Genomic DNA, 24,760 nt, shown 5'->3' on the forward strand with positions numbered 1-24,760 from the left:
AGAAAAAAACCAAGCATTAAAGCATCTCCATAACAGTTGCATGTAAATGATGTAAAAAACTAGCTAATGGAACATATTTCTAAAAGTTTTGTGGGGGATTAATGCCTATTTTTCTTAAAGATTTTTTGAAATTGTATTTAAAATGATAGAGGGCCCTCACTTTATCTTAAAGACTTGAAGCTAAATCTGAATCCATGAAATATTTGCAAAACTTGTATAATAATGCATTTTTGCTACAGTCACCAGTGCAGTGTGTGTGTGTGCTTCCTCCATTTTTTTATATCAAAGCCATAATGGTGCCATGATGTATACGCTATGGTGATAAAACAAATTCTAAACTAAGTTGTTGTACGGTGGGGGTGGGGGTGGGTAAAATACAGTTTAAATGTAGAAAGAAAAATACAAGAATTTGACTCCTCTTCATTCATATGAGCAATTTCATGCTCTCTTGAGAAAGAATATAAGTTCACTCCTTCCTAAGGATTAGTTTGTAACTTTGTGTTTATGATTGAAGAAACACATTTACTTAATTGATCTGTTTTTTTGTTTAAAATTAAAGTGGCTGAAGGGGAAATATTTAAAGACCAAAGATGAGCAAATTTCCAATCAGAAGCACAAATCCAGGACCAGATGTTCCTGCAAAGAATGAATACCACAAACCAATCTCAGCCTGGATGACAACACTGTTCTCTGGGGATTTGAAACTATCAGTCCATGCCACTTTGGATACCACTTTTATTTTTCAAAATAAGAGAAAATGTTATTGTGTGTATTCTAGGAAAGATATTTACAATATTTAAGACAAGAAATAAATAAAATCAGATAGAAATGGTCAAAGGTCTAAAATGCACAGGAACTTTGGTTACTAAAAGTTTATTTAAAAAAAACAAAGTGATGTTTTGTATTAATAAATAAAGCTATGAAAAAATAAATAGGGTCCTCTTCTGTCCTATTTAAACTACCTTTTTTTTAAAAAACACAAAGAACAAAGAATCGCTTACAGTTTACTCATCATTTCAAAGCCCAAAAAAAAGCAGGTACAAATGCAGGAGAACACCTAAAAAGAAAAATGTTTTCTCAACAATTTTCACACCAAAATCGGGTTGAAATAATAAACATGGATTTTGGGAGTTGCCACATTTGATTGACCAAACTGGAGGCAGCAGTGTGTCCACGTAAGTGGTTTAACATTTTTGTGTACTTGATGTTAAAATCCCAGATTATGGTTTTAATCCGGCGAGATGTTTCTACACGATTCCTCCACAGAAGATAGCTTCCTCTCTTAAATAAACTGTTTTGTTTTTTTGTGACACTGCAGCTTCAAATTCAATGTTTTTTTTTATTAATTTGAATTTAAATTTCTTAGTTTTTTTCTTCATTTGGGATTATTTCCCTTTACATCAGCATGTACTTACAATAACTCCACACGTGTCTAGGAATGGAATCAAGCTTGATATCAAAGACATTTTTCTTTTTATGAGACAAATGAAAGATTCACCAACACTCCCCTCCTCTGCTGATCACTAAATGACAACTTGAAAGAGCTAAATTTACAAAAGCTTAACGAAAAGTTGTAGTTGGTCATCTGAGCTTTCACTGAATACATTTACTACATGTGCAAAACGTTTTTTTTTAAATTGTTATCAAAATCATTTAATCTTGGCCTTAGACTAGACACAACACCTCTAGAACAAATACTGTCAAAATATACAAAAACTAGATTGGAAACCACACATTCTACATCAAGGGTGCTGTGATGGAGCAGCTCCACTGCTCTCTGGGCTCCATATGGATTACGATGGTCGCACGAGGCGCAGCAACATCCTTGGCATCTCTAACCTCTGCCCTAGAGCTTTTGGTGCTGCTTTCAATGCCCCAAAGTTCCAGTTTTTCATAGGGCAACAAGCAGCAGAAATAACATATATTGTTCACAGTCAAAAAGTTTGATTTAACCAGAAGAACTTTGTCCTTTACATGTCCGTTTGTCCATCCACCTCTGGGTATGTCATTCCAAGTCCAAACACAGATAATTATGGGTGTATAATGAAAGAAAAAGTGGTCATTTGTTTTTGTTTTTCTTGACTGAAGTAGCACACAAAAGGAAGCTTGAAAAAAATAAGGCTTCCTCATGTGTATGTACAGTAACTATAAGAGCCACAGTGGGAGACAGCCAGAGGTGCAGGAAGAACAGCTCCGATCTGCAGTATTTCTTTCATTTTCAACAGTTATTTAGCGTGACGTCCAGTCATTGGCTAGTTTGGCCCTGGGGATGGTCATCCTGTCTTTGCAAGGGGAACTCATGTCTGGAGAGAAGTGAATGACGCCACAGTCGTTCTTCACATTCTGAAACTTGTTCTCCTTGGAGGGCTCCATGTAGACCACAGAGTTCTTGTTTATGTGCTTTTTCAGGATCACCGTCTGCGAAGAAACAAGAGGTAATAAACACACAGAGGCCGTTATTTAGTTCACTGCTGGTCTGGAGCGACACCCAATTAACTTTGACCTTTCCGTATCATTTAAAGGTTGACACTTTTTAAGCTTTTTATTTCTAAATGGAGTGGCAAAATTAGATTTAAAGTATTTTTTATCACTGTTTAAAATAAGCAGTAGAATTGAAAAAAAGTTTGCTAACAAAAAATGCAAAATAAACACTTTTTTTTTCATTTGACAGTATCCGTCACCTTCTTTGGTGCACTATAGCAGGACATCTGCACCCATTTCTTTTTCTTGTTGATGAAAAACGCAACAAAGAGGAAGATGATGATGGCCAAGAGGAGGCCTGCCAGAATCCAGGCCGCTGATTGGTACACAAGGGCCATCTCAGCTTGGCTGGGGTAATTATCACCAAACTCTAGCCCATCTGGAGGATAAAGACAAACGTGACTTTCAACATCTGTTGCTCAGATGGATTCTTTTTTAGAAAAAAGTCAGCACCTGGATAGAAAAGCAGGTTTTTTGAGGAAATAACTGGCTGATATTAACACCTTCCTTTTATTTCGTGAGATATTTTGTAACAAAAAACAAACTAAACAAAAGGATTCGAAGATGTGAACAGTTACCTGTGTCAGCAGTGATGGGTGGAACAGTGACTGTGGTCATCTCAAATACAATCTCCAGTGAAGTGGTGATGGTATCGACGGTCACTTTCACTGGCACTGATGTGGTCACCTCTGAATGGAATTACACAGAACTCTCATTAATATTTGCAGCAGCAATTTCATGTTTTCTGGCATGTGTTTATTAATTATTGTATCCAGGATCTGTTCTCTTATCCGCCATTGGCCGGCTTTGTAACAGTGTTACGCAAAACACAGGTCTCCAGCGGGCGAAACAGCACAAACAAAAGCCTGATTGAAACAGCTAAATATCAGGAGGGACAATGGAGGCTTAGGTTGAGGTTTTCCTCTATAGGAAAAGCTGACATTGGGCTTTGCTTTCCTGTGTTGCTGCAGGTAAGAGCCCTGCGGGCCAATTCAGCCGGGACAGGAAACGCGTGAATGTGCGGATGCTGGAGGAATGTTTTCGCTCTGCGTGACTGCGTCACATGGAATGTTTAGCGAGCACTCCTGTTTGCTCATGCAGCGCCACGTTGGCTCGGTCTATACAATCCATACACTTGTGTTTGTTATTTCCTTCTATAGACATGCAAGTTTTAAAAGAAATAAACAAGTAAAAAAAAAAGTGACCGCCTAAAAAACTCACCGAGACAGTGCGGGCAGCACTGGCCCTTGCGTAAAACCGGTACCCTGCAGTTGGCGGCTGGACAGCGCTGGGAGAAACACTGAATGGTCCCGTTGTTGCAAGTGCAGCTGGTGCAGGCGTTAGTCCTCCAGGAGTCACCAGCAAGCAGCACCTCTCCTTCAACAGTTAGGCAGTACTGCTGCTGACTTCTGTTCACGGGCAGCAAGGGGCCCAGTGTCTCCTCTGAAAGTAAAAAACACGTCATCATTAGTTGGATGTGCCTCTATAAAGTCAAAAGAAGTTTGCTGAAGTCAGCATCCCCCCCCCCCCCCCCCCCCCCCCCCAACTGTTACTGCACCCTAAAGGCAGCATTCAAGATAAAACCCTTTGCTGTGTGTTAAACACAAAAGCAGGCGACTTTATTACAGCTGTCAGTTCAGCCTCAGATCTTATCTGTTCCTTTGATCCCACCTCTGCACGTCTGAGATCTTTGGCCCTTTTGTGGCCAGGGGCATCATAAAGATGGACACACTGTGTGGTTTCCACTGTACACATTCATCTGTCAGGGATATGTGCATTATTCCCACATTCCTGGTGACCAGGCCTGTACAGATAACAAAGACTGGCTTCTGAATGTTTTCCCTTTGTGAGAGGAGATGCAGTGATAAGGCCTGCTGGCATTCTCAAGGAGCAGCTCTCAGGCTCAGTCATGCTTTACTGATTTGTGGGCCTCAAGCTTGGGAGTGATTGAGGTTTGTTGTTTCTAAAAGTGGAAGAGGTGTGCAGGATCATTTCTAAATTAAGATCAATTATGCCTACACATTTGTACTAAAAGTTCATTTCTAAAATGGAAATTTCAAAGCCTTTTTTTGTTATTACCTGGACAAACGTGGCAGCAAGTATCCTTGTTTCTGATCGGTGTCTGGCAGAGAGCTGGAGGACACACCTCGGTGTCGCACAGGACTCGTCCCTTCCTGCAGGTGCAGCGAGTGCACTCGTCCAGGTTCCAGGTCTCTCCTTCCACATAAAACTCCCCTCCAGGTGCTCTACAGACCATGACATCCATTCCTTCTGGCTGACCACTGCCTGACTCGTCTACAACAAACCAGAGAAAGAATATTAGCCTTTGACTCCAACGTACGATTTTGAACATAAATCTATCCTTCAGCAAAATAAGTTGTAGGTAACAGTATGTACCTGAAGAGACTTAGGGCATCACATTTAAAAATATTGAGCTAAAAACATCTTCAAAGGCCCTAAAGAGTGGGGAAAATCTGTAAACAGTTAGGAGTGAGTCCCTTCACTGCAAAAGTGTACATTGCTTCCGTAGGTTGTAGACATTCCTGGACTCCTAAATGTTCCAGATGACATCTTAGTCACCCCTTCACAAATAATCTTTATGAGTTGGAGACTTTTGAATAAAAAAAAGTTTGGGTTTGGATCAGTTTAACATGTAATTCCCAAGAAAAAAAGACATAGGAAGTGGGTGAAAGGGCAAGTGAACCCATGCAGAGTTCCAAAAGGCATCTACAGAATGCTGATATTTTTATCTTAACTTTTGCCAGTAAATTAATCCAGTTGTTAAATTTTACAGAATTTATCCTAAAATAAATAAATTGCATGCAAAAAATAAAATATAACATCAAGATACATTTGACCAACTTTTTTATACATTTACGGTAGTTTAGTGTGATACCCACAAATGTAAGCACCTCAGAAAATGTCCTGATGAGGAAAGTTGTTTGATAAAATATATTTTTGGATTTTCCAACCCCTTTTCATTAGTGAAGGTAATTTTAATTTCTTATTACTAAAATAAAAATTCAAGGTATATTTGTATGTCTATGAAAAAGAAAACCAGGGAAAAAACATGGCTACCTTCACAGGAAGGACAGCACTGGTCCGGCTTGACAACAGGATGTGAGCAGCTGGGCATAGGGCAGGAAATGAGCACGCACATCTCCCTCCCAGAGTGGCAATAACAGTCACGGCAGCCATCATGCCAGCTGTCACCTTCTTCATAGCGGTGTCCATTGGAGGTGAGACAATAGCTGGGCGTTGGAGCTGGGAGTGTGGGGCTGGGGATGCTTTCTAGAAATACATCAAAGGTGCAGAGGTGAAGGAAAAGCTTAGTGAAAGTCAGAAGGTCATTGAACCGACTGTGGCAAAGGAAATAATAAATATATTCACATTGGAGGTTAAATAAAACACTTTTTTGGTGAGTGTAAAGTGTTTTTTTTTATACATATAAAATACATGATTAAGCAAAATGGTCGGATTTCCTTCAACCGGTCAGCGCTTTAGTATTCTTTAAAAACTAATAAAAACATAAAATCGTGATGATTTTCCAAATGTTTTGGTGCCTCAACCTAAGGGCCGTGTCACACAGCCACTACATACATGTTGCGCATATTGCATGTGTGAAAATTTATCACACGTGCATTTACGTGGAAAAAGTTAGAAAAGTTATAGTCTTTCACAATAACATTTTCACGAATGTATCACGAATGAACCACATTAAAACCAGGGAAAAAGTACAAATGAATCACGCAAAGGACACAACGGAACAGCCTAAACTTGTGCATCAATTACGTAATTTGAACATGATATGAGCACCATATATGTGGTATAAAAGTTATACATTGGTGCGTGAAAAGTCAGTTAGACAGATAGTACATGGAGCGGTTCAGGAAAGTCACAAATTTGCCTATACATCTCGCAAAAATCACTCACAAGTGCGTAAGATTTACGCAATAATTGCATATAATTACGCAAAATATGCATAAACTGCAAAATTCTCAACTGACCAAAAATTACGAGCAGCTCAAAACGGAATTTACCTAAAGACCCGTCAGCCCAAACCGTCAACGGAGTTCTGCGCACATTAATGAACCCAAAAAAAACTTATGAGTTACGTAAATTATGCATTTATTGTGAAAGACCAAAATTTCATAAGTGGGCAATGCTTGTTAATTTTATTAATTTTAATTTTATTCTTTTATTGTTGTTTTATTGTTTTATTGATTTTATTGTTTCTTAATTGTATCATATTGTTTCTGATTTTATGTTTAGCACTTTCGCTGCCTCTGCTTTTATAAGTGCTATACAAATAATAAATTGATTGATTGATTAAATGTGCACAATGTACGTAGTGGCCTTAAGATAAACACCAGTTTAATTATGAATGTATTAAAACAGGTTAGTGGTCAGACACAAAGCTTGCAGTGCAATAACAATAGAGAGAAAAATGAAACCATTTGTATCTTTTCACTGTTCATTGACTCTGACAGGAACCATAATGAGGTCCAAGAAAGGAAGACAAAAACAGAGAACCTGCAGTCAAACTTAAAAACAAAAAATATCAAACTCCTTTGTTTGGGAGATTTCAACCAGCTTTCTCATGGCTGTCACTTAGATACTTCTGGGTCATTTCACGAAGTGAGGGACTTTCCTAAACACTTTGACTGCACCCAGGGACCTTATTAAAAGCCAAACTTACTAAGTTGTCACAGCACTACTTTAAAGCTTAAAGAAATCCAGAACAAAGACAAGTCCACTCAACTGTACAGCATAAAAACATTTCCAAAATAAAGATATTTTCCCATGCACCTTAAAAAAAATCTGATTTAAAAAATCCCATCAACTGTCCATTGGGTGTTAGCTTTATCAGTGTTTGTGGAAAGGAGGCTCTGAGTGCACACATAACCTTTTCATGAAGGAGAACTGTATCAGGCTCAAATATTTATAATACCTGGCAGAGTAAACATCCCTTAATGTGGCTGGGCATAAATTTGGCCTCTGTATGCAAGCTTTAAACTCATGCACGGCAGGAATCTAATTAAAGTTACACACATTCCCCAGCATTAAAGTAAACAACAACAGGAACAAAACGAGCACACATAAAACCACCAGCACAGGAGCAATGGATCATTTAGAATAAGAGCTTCCACTGCAGGATCAAAAGGTCACTGCTGTGTGACTTCTCAGTGTGTCCTGTGCTCCAAAATAACTTATTATTCATTAAATAACTAATATAAGAGCAACTTAGTGTAGACTATATACTGTAATGATAATATAAAACTGGGATAAAATGCACCCCATTCATCTGTGTAAATGTTTACCTAAGATGTAAGGAGGAGCAAAGGCAATCCAATAACTTTGCAGAGTTGTACTTTCCTTAAAGACCCACTTAGATGAAAACTGCGTTTTTAACATGTTTTTGTAGCATTTTTCTGATGATGGAAGTCATATATAAAGAAAATTAAGATTAAATTTGTATTTCTTAGTATTTGTTTGATCAAGTCGTTGTGAATTAAGAGCAGATGATAAAATTGCTGTTTGAAAAAGAGCATATCTGTTTTGCAGAAAATACACTGGGTGGGGCCACAAGCTCCCTTCTTCACAGACAAATAAATCGATGTACGTCTTTCTTTTCCTCGTCTGAGCTGGAATCTGGCTCAAAACTGAACGGCTGGATAGCTCCAATATTGCTCACCGTTTTTGTTACACCAGTAATGTTAGGTCGGAGGTGTGAGGGGCTGTTAGCTGTTAGGAGAGTGTGTAAACACATAGCTGTCAGCTATGGGGAGGGGAGGTGGTGTGGGGCTTCCCACAACTCAGAGGCGATTTTCTAAAAAACTACTGCAGAAACTATGGCCTAGAAAATGACAAGTTTTTGAATTTTGGCTAAAAACAGCATAATCAAAAATAAAAGATTACTGGGAACGCTATTACAATACATCAAAAGATGATCGGAGTGGGACTTTAAAAAAGGTAGTAGAAGCAATGATGTACTCTCACCTTTGCACATGCACACAGAGCAGCCCTTTCTGTTCTGCCGGTAGCCGTTATTGCAGTGCTTGTCACAGGTAAAGGGCGGACACTTGACACAGCGACACATCTCACAGCCGTGTTTGTTCCTCCTGCAGGGGGAAAGACAGGCAAACATTTTCCATCATCCAAGGAAGTAAACAATACCTGCCGTCACTGAATTTCAAAGAGCATCCAGTACCACTTCAAATTCTGCAAAACCCAGATGCTCAAGTAATCAACATCTGGACAGGTTTTCTTTCTTCCATATTAACTGCCTTTGAAGTAAGGCAAATAAAAGGCCTACATGTGAGATCCCTGTGGTTTGCTCATCATACCAACCTTAAAGACTTAAAGAGGCAGACTATAGTTAATTCACATGCTTTTAATTCAACCTGCTGCCATCTTTATTGGCCCAAAAGCCTCAGGCAAACCTATAAAGGCATAAGTGAGCTGTGGCCTTCTGAAGACTAGCATTGACAATAAGGGCTTGTTAATAATATTGAGGCTTCTGATGCAAGCTGGCAGCTGTAAACCTCCTCAAACTGAGCAGGAGGGAAACCTGAGACGGCAAAGTTAAAGGAACAAGCTCGCACGCAGGGAGAAGAGTGTCTCAAAGTGCAGAATGTGGAAACTGGACAGTTGGGTTCAATTATCCGCCTAATAAAAGACGGACTAGCAGGTTGATGAATTGTCAAAACGGAGATGAAAGAAGGAGCCGCACCTACCCGGCTCTCATTCTGGACTTCCTCTGTTTCATTGCTTGCCTCATTTTTTTCCCCTCCGTCACTAAGCCTTCCGCTCTGCTTTTTTTTTTTTCCTGCAGAAAAGTGATGATCTCTATTTCATCCTTAGGCCTCATTAGCCCAGGTTAATTACTTTATCAATCATCGCCTGCCAAAATCAAAACAGGCCCACGTGTGAGGCCCTGTGAGAAGATGGCAAGAAGAAAGATGTGTCCTCACTTTCAATGATAGCTCTTGCATTTATCTATTAGGTCTTTCCTCCACTTCTGCCCTTTAGTCATAAAACAAAACATGATTCTGTTCCTATTTTTAGAGAAAAGCTCTCTGTTATGGTGCAATACGTTGAGACTCTCACAGGTATGGAAACTGTGCATCGCTGTAGAAATACTGTCCGTTGACCTTAGATCAGAGCTTTTGTTCAAAGATAGTGTGAGGAATGTCAAGCAGCACTTTGGGCTCCAGGGGGATATAGAAAGGCTTAGGAAGACAGCGAGGCCCCTGGCCAGGGACCGCTGGCACTGCACTTTTTCCAGTGTGGTGCAGCTGTGATGATTAGAAAAATGCCCTTCTTGACATAAACAGTTAAAAACAAAATTCTGATTATGGATGACAGAAAAATTGAGATTCTGCTGTAGGAATTCCCTTATTGCTATTATTTTTCTAAACTGTAATACAAGAGAAGTAAACATGTGCTTCAGGACTTTTCCGAAAAAATTATGTTTAATCTGTGTATTACAGCACTAGCTGCATGTGATTAATGTCTCCTGAATAAACAGAAATCATTCACTCTTTCCATTGTGGCCTCGTGTGAGAGACAACGGATCTACGCTCTGCAGCGTGCAGCGATTCAAACTTCTGACAGCTGCTTATGAAGGATAAAACCAAGACTTCCTGATCCCCTTCCCCCCAACAGACACCGGATCTTCCTCATCCTCTGCAGACATACCAAGCTCATCTTAAGCCATAGCTCAGGTTAATACATCAAAAGGTTGACTGTATATGTTCCACGAAGGCCCCTTTTGTCCTGATAGGTTTTTGATCGTTGTTATGAGACGGGAAGATGATTTATAAAATGAGAATGGCGAAAGCGTCCCGGCACAAAGAGCTTCCAGATGTTTGATTGGTTTAAATGGGCTTAAATGGGTTTCAGGGGAAAGGAGGTGATGGGGGGGGGCTGAGATGCGTATGTGGACCTCACAGTAGCTCACACGCAAACATAGCCTTACACACTGTAAAGTATATGATCCTGACATTCAAACAATAGTAGCAAAAGTTCACAAATAGGCGCTGGTTGTGTGGTGTAATCAAATTTACTGTAATTTCTATCGTGGTATGGATTTATTTTTTTCAATAATTAAATGTATGGAGGCTGGTTTACGTACACATATCCATATGGGCAGGTCTTTGTGCAGGTCAGAGGTCGGCACTTGGGCATCGGAGTGACGCAATCACACACCTCACAGCCAAAGTCATCCTTCTCAAATCCCAGTGGGCACTGGAGAGAGCAGTGTCTTCCCAGGTCTGGGCAGGAGTCATCTGAAAAAGTTAACAGAAAGGGACTCTCATCGTGAACATAACCTATCATGAAGTCAATGAAACAAGGTAAATAAAAAATTTATTCCCAAAAAATTCTGGATGGAATTAAAAAAGACAGACTTACTGTTGAGACACTGGCAAAGGAGACACCCGTTTACATCCTGATAGAAGCCATAAGGACAGTCGTTCACTGACAGGGAGCAGTTTTGCAAGGGAGGGCAGAGAATCGGGCTCACGGTTTCATAAGTTGGCTCTGAAAAAAGAAAGAGGCATTGAAAGGAGAGTACTTTATAGATAGAAAAAAAACATACTTATCTTTGTAGACTTGCCAGCATGTGCAACAAATACTGATTTATGTGAGACAAAGACACTCAAAAGTCTTTTTTTGCAAGGTTAAGTCAGGAGTCTTCCCATTTAGGTTTAGTCTCAGTTTGTTATAAAAATAGCTAATATAAATATTTACTGTTACAAATTGCCTTTACTGCGTTTAAACAACTTGTGGGCGCAGAATTACAGGCTTTTTGTATTCCTGCATTTGCAATGCAAAAAAAATATCATAAAGACAGCTTTTATTTTTAGACTTGACAGTGAACTCCAGCAGTCATGGAGCTTAAAAACGAGAACAAAACATGTTCACAAGTACCAAACCCTGGCAGAAACAAGGGACCAAGAACATCAACAGTGGTCAATTAAGCATTTTTTGCAAAAATGGAACCCCATACCTCAAGGCTCATACCTCAAGTACCCGAGTGTCTGGGACTTGTTCAGTCCCAGTTCAGTCCCAGTCTCAACTCCAAATCCCTCTAAAATGAGTTGGACCTGTTTTTCATGTTTTTGAAAACTTTGTGGTAGTCACCATTTTGGCTGAATAAGAAGTTAGCTGCCCCTGCTGCCTTTTTTCAAAAATGAGAGCTGTTTTGTCTCAAATGGAAAAATAAATTATGTTTATAAAAACGCACTAGAGTTACATTAAAATTAACAAAAAAGGGAAAAGAAGGTTTAAGCTTAAGTGAGAGTAAGTTTAATTCTGCTGAAAAGGTATTATTGGAGTCACTAGGACCTCACTTATGTGTGTTATCTGAAGAACTAACCTGGTGTCAGTTACTTTTGTTTTTAATTTGGACTCAAACAGTAAGTCAAAGTGTTGCCCCATGGGTTTTCATCTATGAAAACCCTTCTTATCCTCAGACATGTATGTCTTACTTCACCTTCGAAGTATAGAAGGACTTTTTGAGGGTAGAGACTGAACCAAATCACTGTAAAGTGTCTGTGTTTCTCAAAACACTCTGTGTCCATAATTAGTACAAATGCTTTCAATATATATTTTATCTATTATATGCTGTGTGTGCTCAAAGCCTCTTAGGTTTCATTCATGTATTTCATGCCAACTGTAATTGCTACTTTTTAACACTGCTCTAAACAGTAATTAAAGATAAGCTTTGAGCATTTACGCGGAGGTGGGTGGCACTGCGGGATAATACCCCTCTGTCGTATTGTGCAGAGCTGTCTCCTCCTAACAAGCTGAACGTGTCTAACTCATGTTCAGGCTCCACCAGTGAAGACGAGCAGCTGCACTTTGGTCTTACGTCAGATTTTGGTACGGCTTCAAATTCAGGCCGGCTTTCATGTAAATCTGTGGCTGAGGTTGGCCGCACTAACGGCCGCACAGACTCACTTGTGCCACAGAGGGATTCTTGCCACGTTCTGTGGGAGGAGCAGCTCAACGAGCTGTAACTAATTAAGCAAGGAGAAAAGTGCCCTCCAATTACGCTGCCCCCCTGCTTTAAGGGCATGCGGTAACCTCACACACAGGTGGGTATCATTTTGGCGGCAAGGGTAATAAAGCGACACAAAGAACCCCGCAGTTTGAAGAATGCTCTGTGGCCTCCCCTTTAATGAGCCCACGTCGACATGGCTTCTGCAGCCAAACTGCATAGCTGCATGAACTCCCTGCATAGGGTGTTGCAAGGTTAATGGCTAGCTCATTTCGATTTTTGCTTCCTATTTGACTCAATAAATATCTAAGAAATTTGCTTGGGATGACTTTCAAATACCTTCGCAGAATGGGCAGCACTCTCCTGGGATCTTCACAGGATTTTGGCAGCTCTGTTTGCAGGCCATGGCCGTGCAGTGTGGATCTCCATCCACACACTGGCAGAAGGTGCAGTCGTCCTCTTTCCACTGCTCCTCATGCGCTCGCAGCTTGTTGTTCACCCAGCAGCTGGCCTTGGTGCTGTCCACAGACAACAACTCCACATCTGGGAGGCAAAAATATTAAATGCATGAGCCAAAAAAGATGAGAATCTTTGACCTGACCTAAATAAATAACATGTTCATTTGATTTTGCCATTCTAAAGTTACCATATAACAGGTGGTCAATTTCAAACAGAGCATACAAAGGAGCTAAGAAAGTAATGAAATTCTAACCAAGAGCTAAAACCCTGATAACTTCAGGGAACTCATTTACATTAATAAGCAGGAAGGGGCCTTTGCTTTGAGACAACATGTGTATGGACTTAAGCTTAAATCAGACGGATGACGTTTAGTGTGTTATTGTGTCATCCGGTAAGAGTTTGGAAACAGAATAGACTGATGACTTTCACAACATCTGGCCGCCACCGTCTCTGCTCACGTTCTCAGCAAAGGTTTGAACTAATCCATGTGACTTCCAGTCAACCCCCCGCCGCCCTTCAAAGGTCAAAAGGAGAAGCTGGAATTTCGAGCACAACCGTCTGTCTAAAGCAAAGATGGCCCGTTTAACATTTTTACATCTACCCTAAAATTTGAGACCGTTTGAAAACCAAACTGAGAAGTTATTCTCTTAGTTTAAAAGTACGGATGATCTTTGACATAAGCTTTTTCTCAAATGAACAATTGCCCATAAAACTGTGCTGTGGTTATGGGAGGCGTCATATTTTATGTAACATATAATTTGTGCATGTTTGAGAGGGTCACATGCTTGGCATTTACTTGTCTTTAAGCATGCACTTAATGTAAAGTCTGTTATAACCATAGTTAAAACAGAAGGAAGTGAGGTCGTACTAAAGGTCATTGCTTTCACAAGTTACAAATTAAGCTACATTCACAGATGTTTGTGTCAGCATCTACTAATTCTGTTTTTTTCTTACATTTAAGAGAATATCAGTTTTAACCCTTTATCTACCCAACCAAGACAATATCAATAAAAAAAAGGTTTTTCTGCTTCTTTTTGCTTTGGGGGACTAATACACACGATCAGTGTTTCTTAATAACACATTTTCTTTATGTACTCTACAGTTTGGTTGAGCACATAAACATTATATCTTATAAATCCTATTTTTCTAATGCTTCTTCACGAAAGATGCATTCTAAAATCACGAGAAAAGACCTTCAATATTTGAGTTGTGGGACCTAAATTCATTAAAAAAAAGATCTAGGAGTGAGCGAATAATAAAAGCACACCGTGTAAGGAGCTGCTGACTATAAAGCAAACCCCCCAACACTAACTGTGCTCTTTGTTCTTTCCCTTTCTCTCAAGGATCTTATTAACTGCAGCCACACATTCAGAGGTCAAAGCTGGCTACCAGCTCCATCCATGAGCTTCTGGCAGGCTGTAATGTGCTTCCCAACTGGGTTGTGAGACCCCACACCCCCATGATCTTTTTTTAACTATGCCAAAATCACATGTCGAAGCTCTTTACCTGCCTTTCAACACATGGTGTGTGAAAGCACTTCTCCATTACATTTGCCAAGTTTAAAGCCACACACTGACAGATCCTATATTGGCTTCACTTAACTTTGATACTCAGACACATAATAAACTAAAATGCATCATTTTAACAACATATGCGGGTTTACCTATGCAGACAGGGCAGCACTCGCCCTCAGGAACGTAGAAGTTTTCACAGTCCAGCTCAGCACACTCTGCCTTGGAGCAGAAGGAGATTCCTCCTCTGCACTGGCACAGCCAGCAGGAGTCCATGCGGTACACCTCTCCATCAGAGAGCTCCTTCCCATTATGGACACATTTGGGAGAGACTGAGGACACAAAGAGGGAAAACATTGCGTGTTAAGTGTGTTACATGGGTGGGAAATATTCTTAAGGCATCATGTGTCCTTCACAATTGGCTAAAATACAAAGATTTTTCTATCCTGTCATCTCTTTATGAGAAAAAGATGTCAGATTCAACAAAAAAATCTCTTTTTTTGCCTTGAGAGGCTATTAGCTCTGCTTACAATCAATGACACATTCATTAACATCTGTTCATCTTTGTCTTAGAATGGAAACGTATATCGAAACCAAATGGAGCAGAGGTGAGTCTGACTGCTATATAGGCCTGTGGGGTGGAAATGGCATTTATCATACAATGGAGCTGAGTCGGTGGGGAGGAATTTCACAGGGAACTATCAACTATTGAAAAGACTCCGGAGTCATGCAGTGCAGAAAAAGAGAGAACCAGTATGGGTCTGAGGCTTTGGCAGGATCTGGGCTCAGTCTGCTTGTGGCAGGTGGAATGAATCAATACACTGTCCTGTTTCCCCCCAAAACATTCAGACATTTCTGAAACTCTTTCAGCTGCACTCTCCCAACCGTGAAATTAAACTCGCTTAGTTGCATCACCTTTTGAAGTTGGATCTCATGCACAGACAGTTCTTATCTTTTCAAATACAAAGACAAAGATTAAAAAGAAAAAAGTAAGAAAAAACAAAAACCGGTAAACAGTGCAGTTGTTATTGAACGCAATTTAAAGAAAAATGGAGTTTAATTACAGTTGCTTCAGAGGGAGAGGAAACAGAGGATTACAACAAATGCAATTCAAAAGACCCACTGTGGTTTGAATGCCGCAAAATTATATGACTCACTGTAACCACACAGTACCTTATAATCAAACATATGTCAACAAGAAGAAAGTGAGACTATCTCGTTATGTAAGAAAGTCTGAACACTTGCAGAGGAGCTATGCAAGTTAGATATAAAAAAAAAAACAGAAAAAGATGAGAAGGCGGTGGTTTCTGTACAGGAGAGCAGAGGTTGGAGCTGCATCTGTACACCATACTTCTGAGTACAGACTCAAAGCGTCTGTGCCAATGACCCCATGCCTCTCGACAAGCAGTACTCTTACAGTAATGCAAAGCAGGTGCGGCCGCCAAGTTGAAAGAGAGCAGGATTTGTTGATCTCTTATTCTCCTTCTTGCCATTTTTTGACCACATCTCTAAACTTTGCGTGCAGAAAACACAGGGAAAACACAGCTGGCTGACATCAAAAAAGATTTTTAATGCTCACAGAAGTAATTGGAAGTCACATAAAAGATTTTTGCATTTGATTTTCACAGATTTTGTTAATTATAATCATATGATCATATGATATGACTTTCTGTCTAAAGTCAGTCATGCTTTTTTTGTTGTTTAGTGTTCCCCGAGTGAAAGTGATTATTAACTGTGGTGATGGATGGGCTGTAACAAATTGTCCAGTAGCTTCTCTTAATCATTCCTAATGGACTGTCATTCTGGTGTGCCTTCTGGTCAACAGGAAAAGCAAAAAAAAGTATTTCCTTGCAAATGAATAATAAAGGGATTTGTCACACAATGCCCTTTACGCTGCACTTTAGTCGTTAGTGAGGTGCAAGTACTGGCCTCTTGCTAACCCTACCCTATGTAAGATGCCCATGGGATGTCCACACTTATCCCTATTGTCCAAGTGTTCACTTTAAAATGTCTCCTGCGGCATGCCCGTAGAAAAAATGTGCATTAGGAGTTTGGCTCTACGGAGTTACCAAGCAGTCTACGACCTTAATATTTCCTGTGTGCCGCATACAGGTTGACCCATTTTTTGTCCGCAGACAGCCACACGGAGGGGCAGATGTGACTATGGCCCATTATTCAAGGTTGGCTGTATGTTTGTCTGAATAATCACTGCGATGATGCTTAAAGCCAGTTTAAGTCTCAAAATGCTTGAAACTTCAACCTTCAATGAGCGAAAGGTCAGGGCTATGATTCAGGACTGCTCATGAGGTCAAACCAAACAGGTTGTTGTTGTACATTTTGAGCACCAATCCTCGCCAGGGCAACAACAGATGCAAGAAAATCAAAACAAAGTGTCACAGGAAGAGAACAATTTTATATTTCCCACTTTTTGATATAATCAGACTTTTTAAGATGCTGTGTTTGCAGGTGCTGCTTTAGAGGCCAGTATAGGATTGGGGAGTTGACAGTGGGGCCCAGTGTAGGCCTTTGTCCATGTCGCTGTTTGCAGAGCTTTCTGACACGACACGCAGTCATGCAGACCTAATGGACAGTAGAAGCAGCACAAAAGGCCACAAACCCCAGGTCCAGAGAGCAGCAGACACTTGTTATCAAAACAATGATCCCATGGCCTCCACGGCTGCCAGTCGGCCCCCGCTGGCCTGCCGGACTCGATTATTCTCCCCACTGGCAGACTGGAGCACATAAAAAGCATTCCCATCAATGAACTGTTGAACCTTTTTCCCTTCTGGATGTGTGACCAGACAGAAACCCTTTGACACTGCACTTCTGTTGAGCAAATTCATAGCCTAAGCAACTTTCTGGTCACCGGGCTTGTTAAGTCCATTAATTCCAGGGCACGGCACTCATTTAAACATCTGGAGGGGTCAGGACGGGAATTTGTTCTGTTGGTAAAACAGTGAATATTTGTTGGGTGTGTAGAGTAAACAGGCCAATACCACAGGTCCCCTCCCAGCTGTCCTCACTCTGCCTCTGGCCTCTGAAAGTGCTGCTATCTGAGGTTTTGACTGCTGTTTTTTAACTCTTTAAATCTGAGCCTCCTCGATCTCTGCGAGATCAAAATCTTACATTCTTAATCCTGAAAGGAGAACTACATTCTATTAGGGATTCCCCGTGTTTACCCTCTCTTTAATTAAAAGAAAGTTCTGAGGTTTCAAGCCCGAATGACGTCTATAAACAGTCAACCCTGCAAGGCAGCGATTCAACTTACTAAGCAGCCAAAGAGTAAGATCCAAACCTTTTCTTTTCTTTCCTGGTGACACATAATCAACTGTAAATAGTTTTTTTTCTGAGTAAATTCACCTGCAATAAAGTCTGACTATAACTGCTGCTTGGATTGGGAGACCAATAACAATAGAAATCAAGTGCAATCACCTTTACGACACTCAAAGACATCGCAGCAGTTTCCTGGCTGACCGCTGGCTTGACTGAGGAGGACCCGGTGCTCTCCGCTTGGGCACTGGAGTTTCTGGCAGGCCCGGAAGTTGCAAGAACACTGGGGTGTTACGGATGGGCAGCAGCCAGCAGGGGGCGTGTAACTCTTAGTCAGGACTGAGTCTTCGGGGCAGGAAGGCACTGGCAAAGTTGGGCATTTAACCCCAGCACACCTCAACTGATCTGCAAAGAAAACACACATAGGTAAGTATTAACAAACAGGTGCTCTATTGCTTCTATGCTCTCAATGCCTGTTCTCCTAGAGGGAGGAGTTGGTTTCTGCACTTCCACGTGTGTGAGAAGTCCTTGGTGGAGTCAGCTGGGCCACTTTAGAGGGATGCTACTCATGTTACGGTCTAAAGGCTGAGTTCACAAAGTCGCCCAACACAAACTTTGCTACCGGTCACCAGATCTCAACTGCAGCCCCTGTCAGCTACACAGCATGGGATCAGAAAAAAGTGAGGCTGTAGTCTTCTCTCCACACAACTATATTTTTTGCATATCCTGTCGACACAACTCTGATCCTGTTAAGCCCGGTTTGACTAGCAAACCATCCAAACAGCCCTCTAAAACCAGCCATTAATGGCAGGAAGCCTTTAACAGAGCTACTCTTCAACAAAATGCTCATGTTAGTCCATTTATCTGCATTATGGCTTTAATATCACCCCCTAAAAAAGGACTCAGGGCTGAAGATAATTTGGGAAAGAAGTGTATTTTGGAGCCTTTTCAGGAAAAAGAAGGGCACAGAACTTGCATGAGAACAGTCACTTTCACATTACAAAGGGATAACTCAAAATAAAAAAATGAAGTATTTGTTTTGGGTCACTATGATTTTGCAATGAAAAGCAGAAAAATAATCATTTTGTCTTTCCTGTGATCAATGACTATTTCTTCTCCAGATCCTCTTGCAGACAAAAAGGAAAAATCTGTAGATATTCACAGCAGGGATAATAAATTCAAATTGTGCAAGCATATTGGCATGAAAACATTGCAATTTTTATTTAATATCTCCCTCTTTAGAGGAGTAAATTAGCCAACAACCTAATTAGTAGGTTGTGTGATTTTTATGACAGTTTATATACAACTTTGGAGGAAATGGAACAGGCCGAGTCCTATGCGTGACATTTAGGACGGGGGGGTTGAAAACGTGTTGATATTTTTTGGGTTCTTGCACACTCACTGGTTGGCAAAAAGCACTTGAAAATAAATAGAGAACAAAAGACTTCCAACAGCAAAATGAGCCAAACAGCTGGAAAAGCGTTTGCTGTCTGGGACTGTATGCCTTTGCTTTAGAAAGCAGACGATCTTGAGAACAAGGAAAAACTAAAAAGGTGCAGATTTTGTTCTGCCGTTGCGTGTGCATTGAGCATATTACGTCATTTGGTTTAGAAATTTCGCTTCCAAATTACTCAGATGAGTTTCTGCTTTTGCAAACCTATAAAAACGGATTACTAAACATTTTAAATGCATTTCTAGTGTTCCTGATGTGCAACATCTGACTACTAGCTACAGAATAGTTGTTGTTCAATCAAACTGAATTTTCTCCAAGAAATACCAACAAACTGATGTTTTAAAAAGCTATTTATTACACTTTTTTTATTTAAAAAAACAACAACAGTGTTTGAGTTTTTAATGTATGAAAATAGCTCATTTTAAAAATAAATACTAATCTTTTGCCCATTATACATGTCACTGGATATTCAGAAAAAAACATAATAACCAAAAGTTGAAAATCTGGTTTTAGATGAATAGACAAAAACTATATACTATAACCGATTTTTGTCAAATCATTATTCAAATTAAACTATTAACTTACCAATTTAAACAAAATTAATTAAGTGTTTCACCAGTGACAACCAGCCCTCATGAAACCCATTAAATATTTATAAAGAAATGGATCCTTTGTTCTATTTACTGTTTAAAAATATGACGTTGTTGTGTGTTCCTCTTTTACGTCTTCTTTTTTAAGGAGGAAAACTATAAGCATTTATTGATGCCTTTTATAATTTTTGTTTGCCCTTGTTTTTGTCTGAGTTTTATTCTTAAATTCTTTTATAAATGTGAGAAAAATGCTACAAGAACACGTTAAAGACACCAAACACACATTTTTCATTGGCGTGGGCCTTTAAGTCCATTTGAATGCTGTGCCAAAAGTTAAACAAGTTGAACTTTGACTAATCAGGGACTCATATTTGGTAGTGATGTGTGCGTAGCGTCTTTTTTCAAAACATGGAAGTGCCAACCGAGAAATTCTCTGACACCAAGTCCTTCATATATCGGAATAGAGCTGTGAAAGAAAAGCCTGGACCAAGATTTGCACCACTTTGCACCAAGCCTTTTCCAACTGTGAGTACATGTGCAGCGACAGAGCTGTATGAACACTATATGCTAAACGTGTGTTCAAGAATGCCTGCTTAGCGTGTTCTTCAACGTGCCACACATGCCCGGGTTAAGACAAGACCCAGGCTCATAGCCTGATAATGACTACACTCTGCTATTTCTCAGTTTCCCACCTCCATATTCTCATTCATTACAGTTTTAAAGATCTAATGCTGACTTGCAGACGGCCCCAGAATAAACATAGAAGGGAGAAGGTCTCTGACTGTGACCACTGTACCTTGGTGGGTGGAGTTAACACAACTGACCTATGAAACCGAGGAGAAGGGAAACGTTGAGATTTTCTGGCTCCAGATAAATACAGCAGGAGTGTAAGGTATCTGTACTGTACTGTTTGCTCAAGCAAGCTTGGCACAGCACAGACAGCCACAAAGCTCGCATTGAGAAACGTAGCTGAATAGTGTTATAGAAAAAGAGGGGAAAACCCCTGAATTAAGCAAAGCTACAACCCCCTTTAACGGTTTCTGGTCTAATTTTCTATGCTGGGAGTTAAATAAACTTCAATTCTTATCAGCTGCTGATTTACCTTCGTTTAAACCTTGTGCCATTTGATGCTGCTCAGCTAAAAGCTTTTTAATGCCAAAGAAAGTGTATTGGGACGATTTGAAGAAAGGTTTTGCAATGATAAACATTTTTCTGTGTATTGTGGGCGTGCGCTGGAGAAGGCAGATTACTCTTTCAGTTGTGATAATGGCTGGGGTTAGAGAGCGCTGGGAAAGGCAGATGGCAGACACACCATTGTCATTTAAATGAACAGAATTGTATCCATCTGTGGAAATGGTCCAGCTATTGCAGCTCTAATTAATATATATATATATATATATATGTTTTTTTTTAGCTAGATAATTTAGAAGCACTATAGACAAACACAAGACATGGAAAAGCCAGCAGCTAATGGTTTTTATCCGGTTTGTTCTCTATCTCTTAACATAAATGGCTATAATTAGTGAATCATCAACCGCAGAAACAATCTTTGTATCACGATAGTGGCAATACTCCAGCTTGCACAAACACAAAAGCCCTGATTTGGTATGCTTGATAAATTCTCCCTGCAGATTAGGCAGCATGTGCTTTTTTATGACTCTATGAAGAGAATGGAAAACCTTTGACCAGAAAGACAACCCCACAACAATATGCAATATGCAACAATATGTTTCTTACGTACACAATATATGCTTTTTTCTTATCACTGAAGCAAGAAAATTGTTCATTTTAAGCAATTTTTACCTCCCCCTAGGATTAGGTACAAGAAGAGCAGTCTTTTCCCAAAGCAGAGTAGCTCAACCGGGCAGAGGAGGCTGCGTTGACAGCCTGAGTTTACTCATGGAAAAAGCACACAATGTGAGTTCTGTTCACCGACTGACTTTAGAAAACAAGTCAGCAGAGAACAAAGCCCTCTCAGTCCAGCTGCCCTCCAAGGTTTTTTGGTCTGTCTTCAGGTTTTATAAAGTTGCTCCACAAGGGATCACATCAGGGCTGTCTCACACACTAAGCTGTGGGGGCCCGCCCCTGCTCCTGCCTGCGGTTAAAACTGAGACAACTTTTTCTTTACATGTTTGTGAAGACCGACCAGCCGATCTGTGACCGAGACATAATCATTAGCTGATACACGGGTAGGCGGACATGAAGTAGCAGGTATCCCCGCGTCTGCTAGATGACTTACTCCACTGCTGTAGAACTATAATTTCAGCATTAAATCACAGCAGCTGGGATTTTTAGACACAAACATTTTCACATCTCTGTATTTATTTAGGCAAAAGTTTAAGAGTGTGTGTGCACAGCCTCTATACCATGTAGTGAAGCAATAAATTGCCATAAAAAGCATCATTTTTGCTCCAAGTATAAATATTTGATAGTCAATCTCATAGGCAGAGAATCCAATTTGGGTGCTTAAGCTTTATTTACAAAAAATAATCTAATAGTTCTTTACATTTTCCCGTTTGCCCGTGAATCTGTCAGATCTTATGGGTTCTTGCTGACTTGCAATCAACTGTGGTCAAAGGTTCTGCTGTAAACATCTCTGTTCGAAGTGAGCAGATATGTGAGCTGATGACTGTAAGAAACTGGTGTAGGGCAAAAAATGCAGGAGACTGGACCTGGTGACAGAAACTAAAATACTTAGTAAAGAAACTCGAACATGACAAAAACTATGGAGAGCCAAAACTACTGACAAAAAAAAGCAGAAAAGACAACGAAGAACTGATAACAGCTGTGGATAATTAATATGAACCTTGAGTGAGTGACTGACAGGGTGAAAAACCGAAAAAAACAACCTACAAAACAAACTGAACCACAGAATCATCACAATGATAAGACTTTGTATTTCAACATATTTTCTGTTTATTAAGTGCTAATTGGTGCATAGTTAGGACTCAGAGGGAAGATAATAAAGGGAAACCAAATAAAAATGTTTGGCATTACAAGCCACATCGTAATTGCTAATCTCAAATATGCATGCTCCCCTTCCATATCTGTTTAGTTGGAGCAAAATAACTACCCTTGAGCTTTTTAGGATAAGGTCCTTCGAGTGATTTAAGATAAAAAGTTGTTGAGATCAAAATGCCACTTGAGATGCTCTATTATGTGTCGTTCCATCTGGCACCAAGTACACACGATAAAGCCAAACAAAATTTGCCCCAGGGGAATGCACATAAAGCATTTAACAAAATAAAAGTCTTGTTTTCCTATAAAATAAGTTTGAGAGATATTTATGGGAAATGTCTAAAAGACAGCTGGGGTTTTGACAACTGCTAAAATTGTGGTTGAGTTACATAAGGATTTTGGCCACTGCGTCACAGTTTCCTTCCAGAGGAAAGAGAAAATCAGTGATGGTGGATAAAACAGGTCAAAAAACGCCAAACACTGGCTTGGACTTAAGTTAACGTTGCTAATTAATTAAGCTCAGTCAGTACTTAAATGCTTTATCCTTAAATAATTAAAGTCAAAACTGTACATAGCTGCTGGTCTTCAGACCTTGTTTTCGGTTAGCCTTTTCTGCAAGCGTTTTGCAGCATAACCTGGTTAGCAGCTGACCAACTGGATTAAAAGAAACTCCAACATTTCTTCTTTAAAGTTGGGTTTTGTCTCTCAAACCACCCAGAAGCTTCGTTTCATCACTCCACAAACAGATAAATGTTCACTGTCATGGGAAACAAGCAGACCGACGCAGACGTCTCATGCCCCCGCCAACCGGTGGCAGTCTGGCTTGGCGAGTAATAGACCCCTAACACAAAGAGGCTGCAGCCAAGCAGAACTAACAGCCCTTTCAGAACGGCACGGAGACACAGGGCAGAGGTGGCAAATGTAGGCAGACAGAGCAAGTTCAGCTGGTGCTGTGGCATTACAGTGGGCACCACTTCCCTGTTACTTGTGAACTATAACATGCCTGTGGGACACATTTCCTCAGTCCATCTGTAAGACCCTGGGAGCAAGTGGACACTCACCATAGCTTGTCGATTTAGGTGTTTTACCTGAAATCCTAGATCTGTATTTAGAGACACCAGTGGCTTTGAGCTGCTAAAAAAAATAAAACCTCTTGATAACTGTTTTTGCCAGTAAGTAACAGAAAGGAAGCTCTTCCAAACGAGCACCAAGGGGTCTTATCACGAACAAAATATGTAAACCATCCCAGAGAGTAAAAAGTCACCCAAATACCAGCCTGCCATGACCCTGAGGCCTGAGCACAAATATGTCAACAAAACAGTTAGTCTCTGTTGTGACTGCTTATCTTCCTGTGTCTTCCCTTCCTCTAACACACTCATTCCATCTGCTTTCCTCTCTGACAAGCTGGAAAAACATCTGCTTCACCCTGCTGCTTTTCATTAATTGTATACAAGCAGATTTCATTGGTGCTGAGTATGCCAAAGCTTGAATCAAAAATTGAAGTAAAACTTGAACATTGTGAAAAAGAACAGCTCTGTTCTCGTTTTTTCCCAGAGTACCTTAACTAAAATGAATTTGTTTAAAATATATCTAAAATTTCTGGGAGTTGGGTAGAGAATATTTTAGTGACAGATATATCTAGTAACTGGGCATCCCTTTCACTTTGTTTTGACAGCCAAAGAAGATAGTTTTAACCATGAATGGATGTTACAACACAGAAATCCACGGTTATGTCACTGCTATCTCATCCATCTTTCATACTCAGTCCAGACAAAATACAGGATTCATTGATAGATCTCTTGAGAACAGCATGCATGTTTTGGCCTGATCTATCAAGGTTTTAGGAACATATGATGGGATCAATTCCCCAAGGAGTTCAACAGATTTGTGTCTCGAACCGCAAAATCCCAGAGACAACTGCAGAGAAAGTTCCTCCTGACGACACAGCGGAAAATCTGCCAGGAGATCAAGACAAACAAGATAGCTATCTCACATAGACACATGCACAAACACACGTGCAGACAAACCAGCA

At 40.2% G+C, this 24,760-nt stretch overlaps 1 protein-coding gene across 1 annotated transcript in view; it reads right to left on the reverse strand.

Moving 5' to 3' along the window:
* Positions 1-718: 718 nt before the first annotated feature.
* Positions 719-24,760, reverse strand: part of crim1 (cysteine rich transmembrane BMP regulator 1) — a 29,693-nt gene continuing 5,651 nt past the window's right edge. Inside the window, exons 4-15 of the mRNA XM_023951833.1 lie at positions 17,890-18,132; positions 14,610-14,789; positions 12,827-13,030; positions 10,897-11,025; positions 10,619-10,772; positions 8,482-8,603; positions 5,560-5,772; positions 4,561-4,776; positions 3,703-3,924; positions 3,060-3,170; positions 2,682-2,860; positions 719-2,418 (exon numbers count right to left, since the gene is read on the reverse strand). Coding sequence (XP_023807601.1) covers positions 2,230-2,418; positions 2,682-2,860; positions 3,060-3,170; positions 3,703-3,924; positions 4,561-4,776; positions 5,560-5,772; positions 8,482-8,603; positions 10,619-10,772; positions 10,897-11,025; positions 12,827-13,030; positions 14,610-14,789; positions 17,890-18,132 — 2,162 coding nt within the window. The 3' untranslated portion in view covers positions 719-2,229. The remainder of the gene's footprint in view (positions 2,419-2,681; positions 2,861-3,059; positions 3,171-3,702; positions 3,925-4,560; positions 4,777-5,559; positions 5,773-8,481; positions 8,604-10,618; positions 10,773-10,896; positions 11,026-12,826; positions 13,031-14,609; positions 14,790-17,889; positions 18,133-24,760) is intronic.

Source organism: Oryzias latipes, chromosome 22, assembly GCF_002234675.1.
Source record: "Oryzias latipes chromosome 22, ASM223467v1".
Lineage (NCBI taxonomy): Eukaryota > Metazoa > Chordata > Actinopteri > Beloniformes > Adrianichthyidae > Oryzias > Oryzias latipes.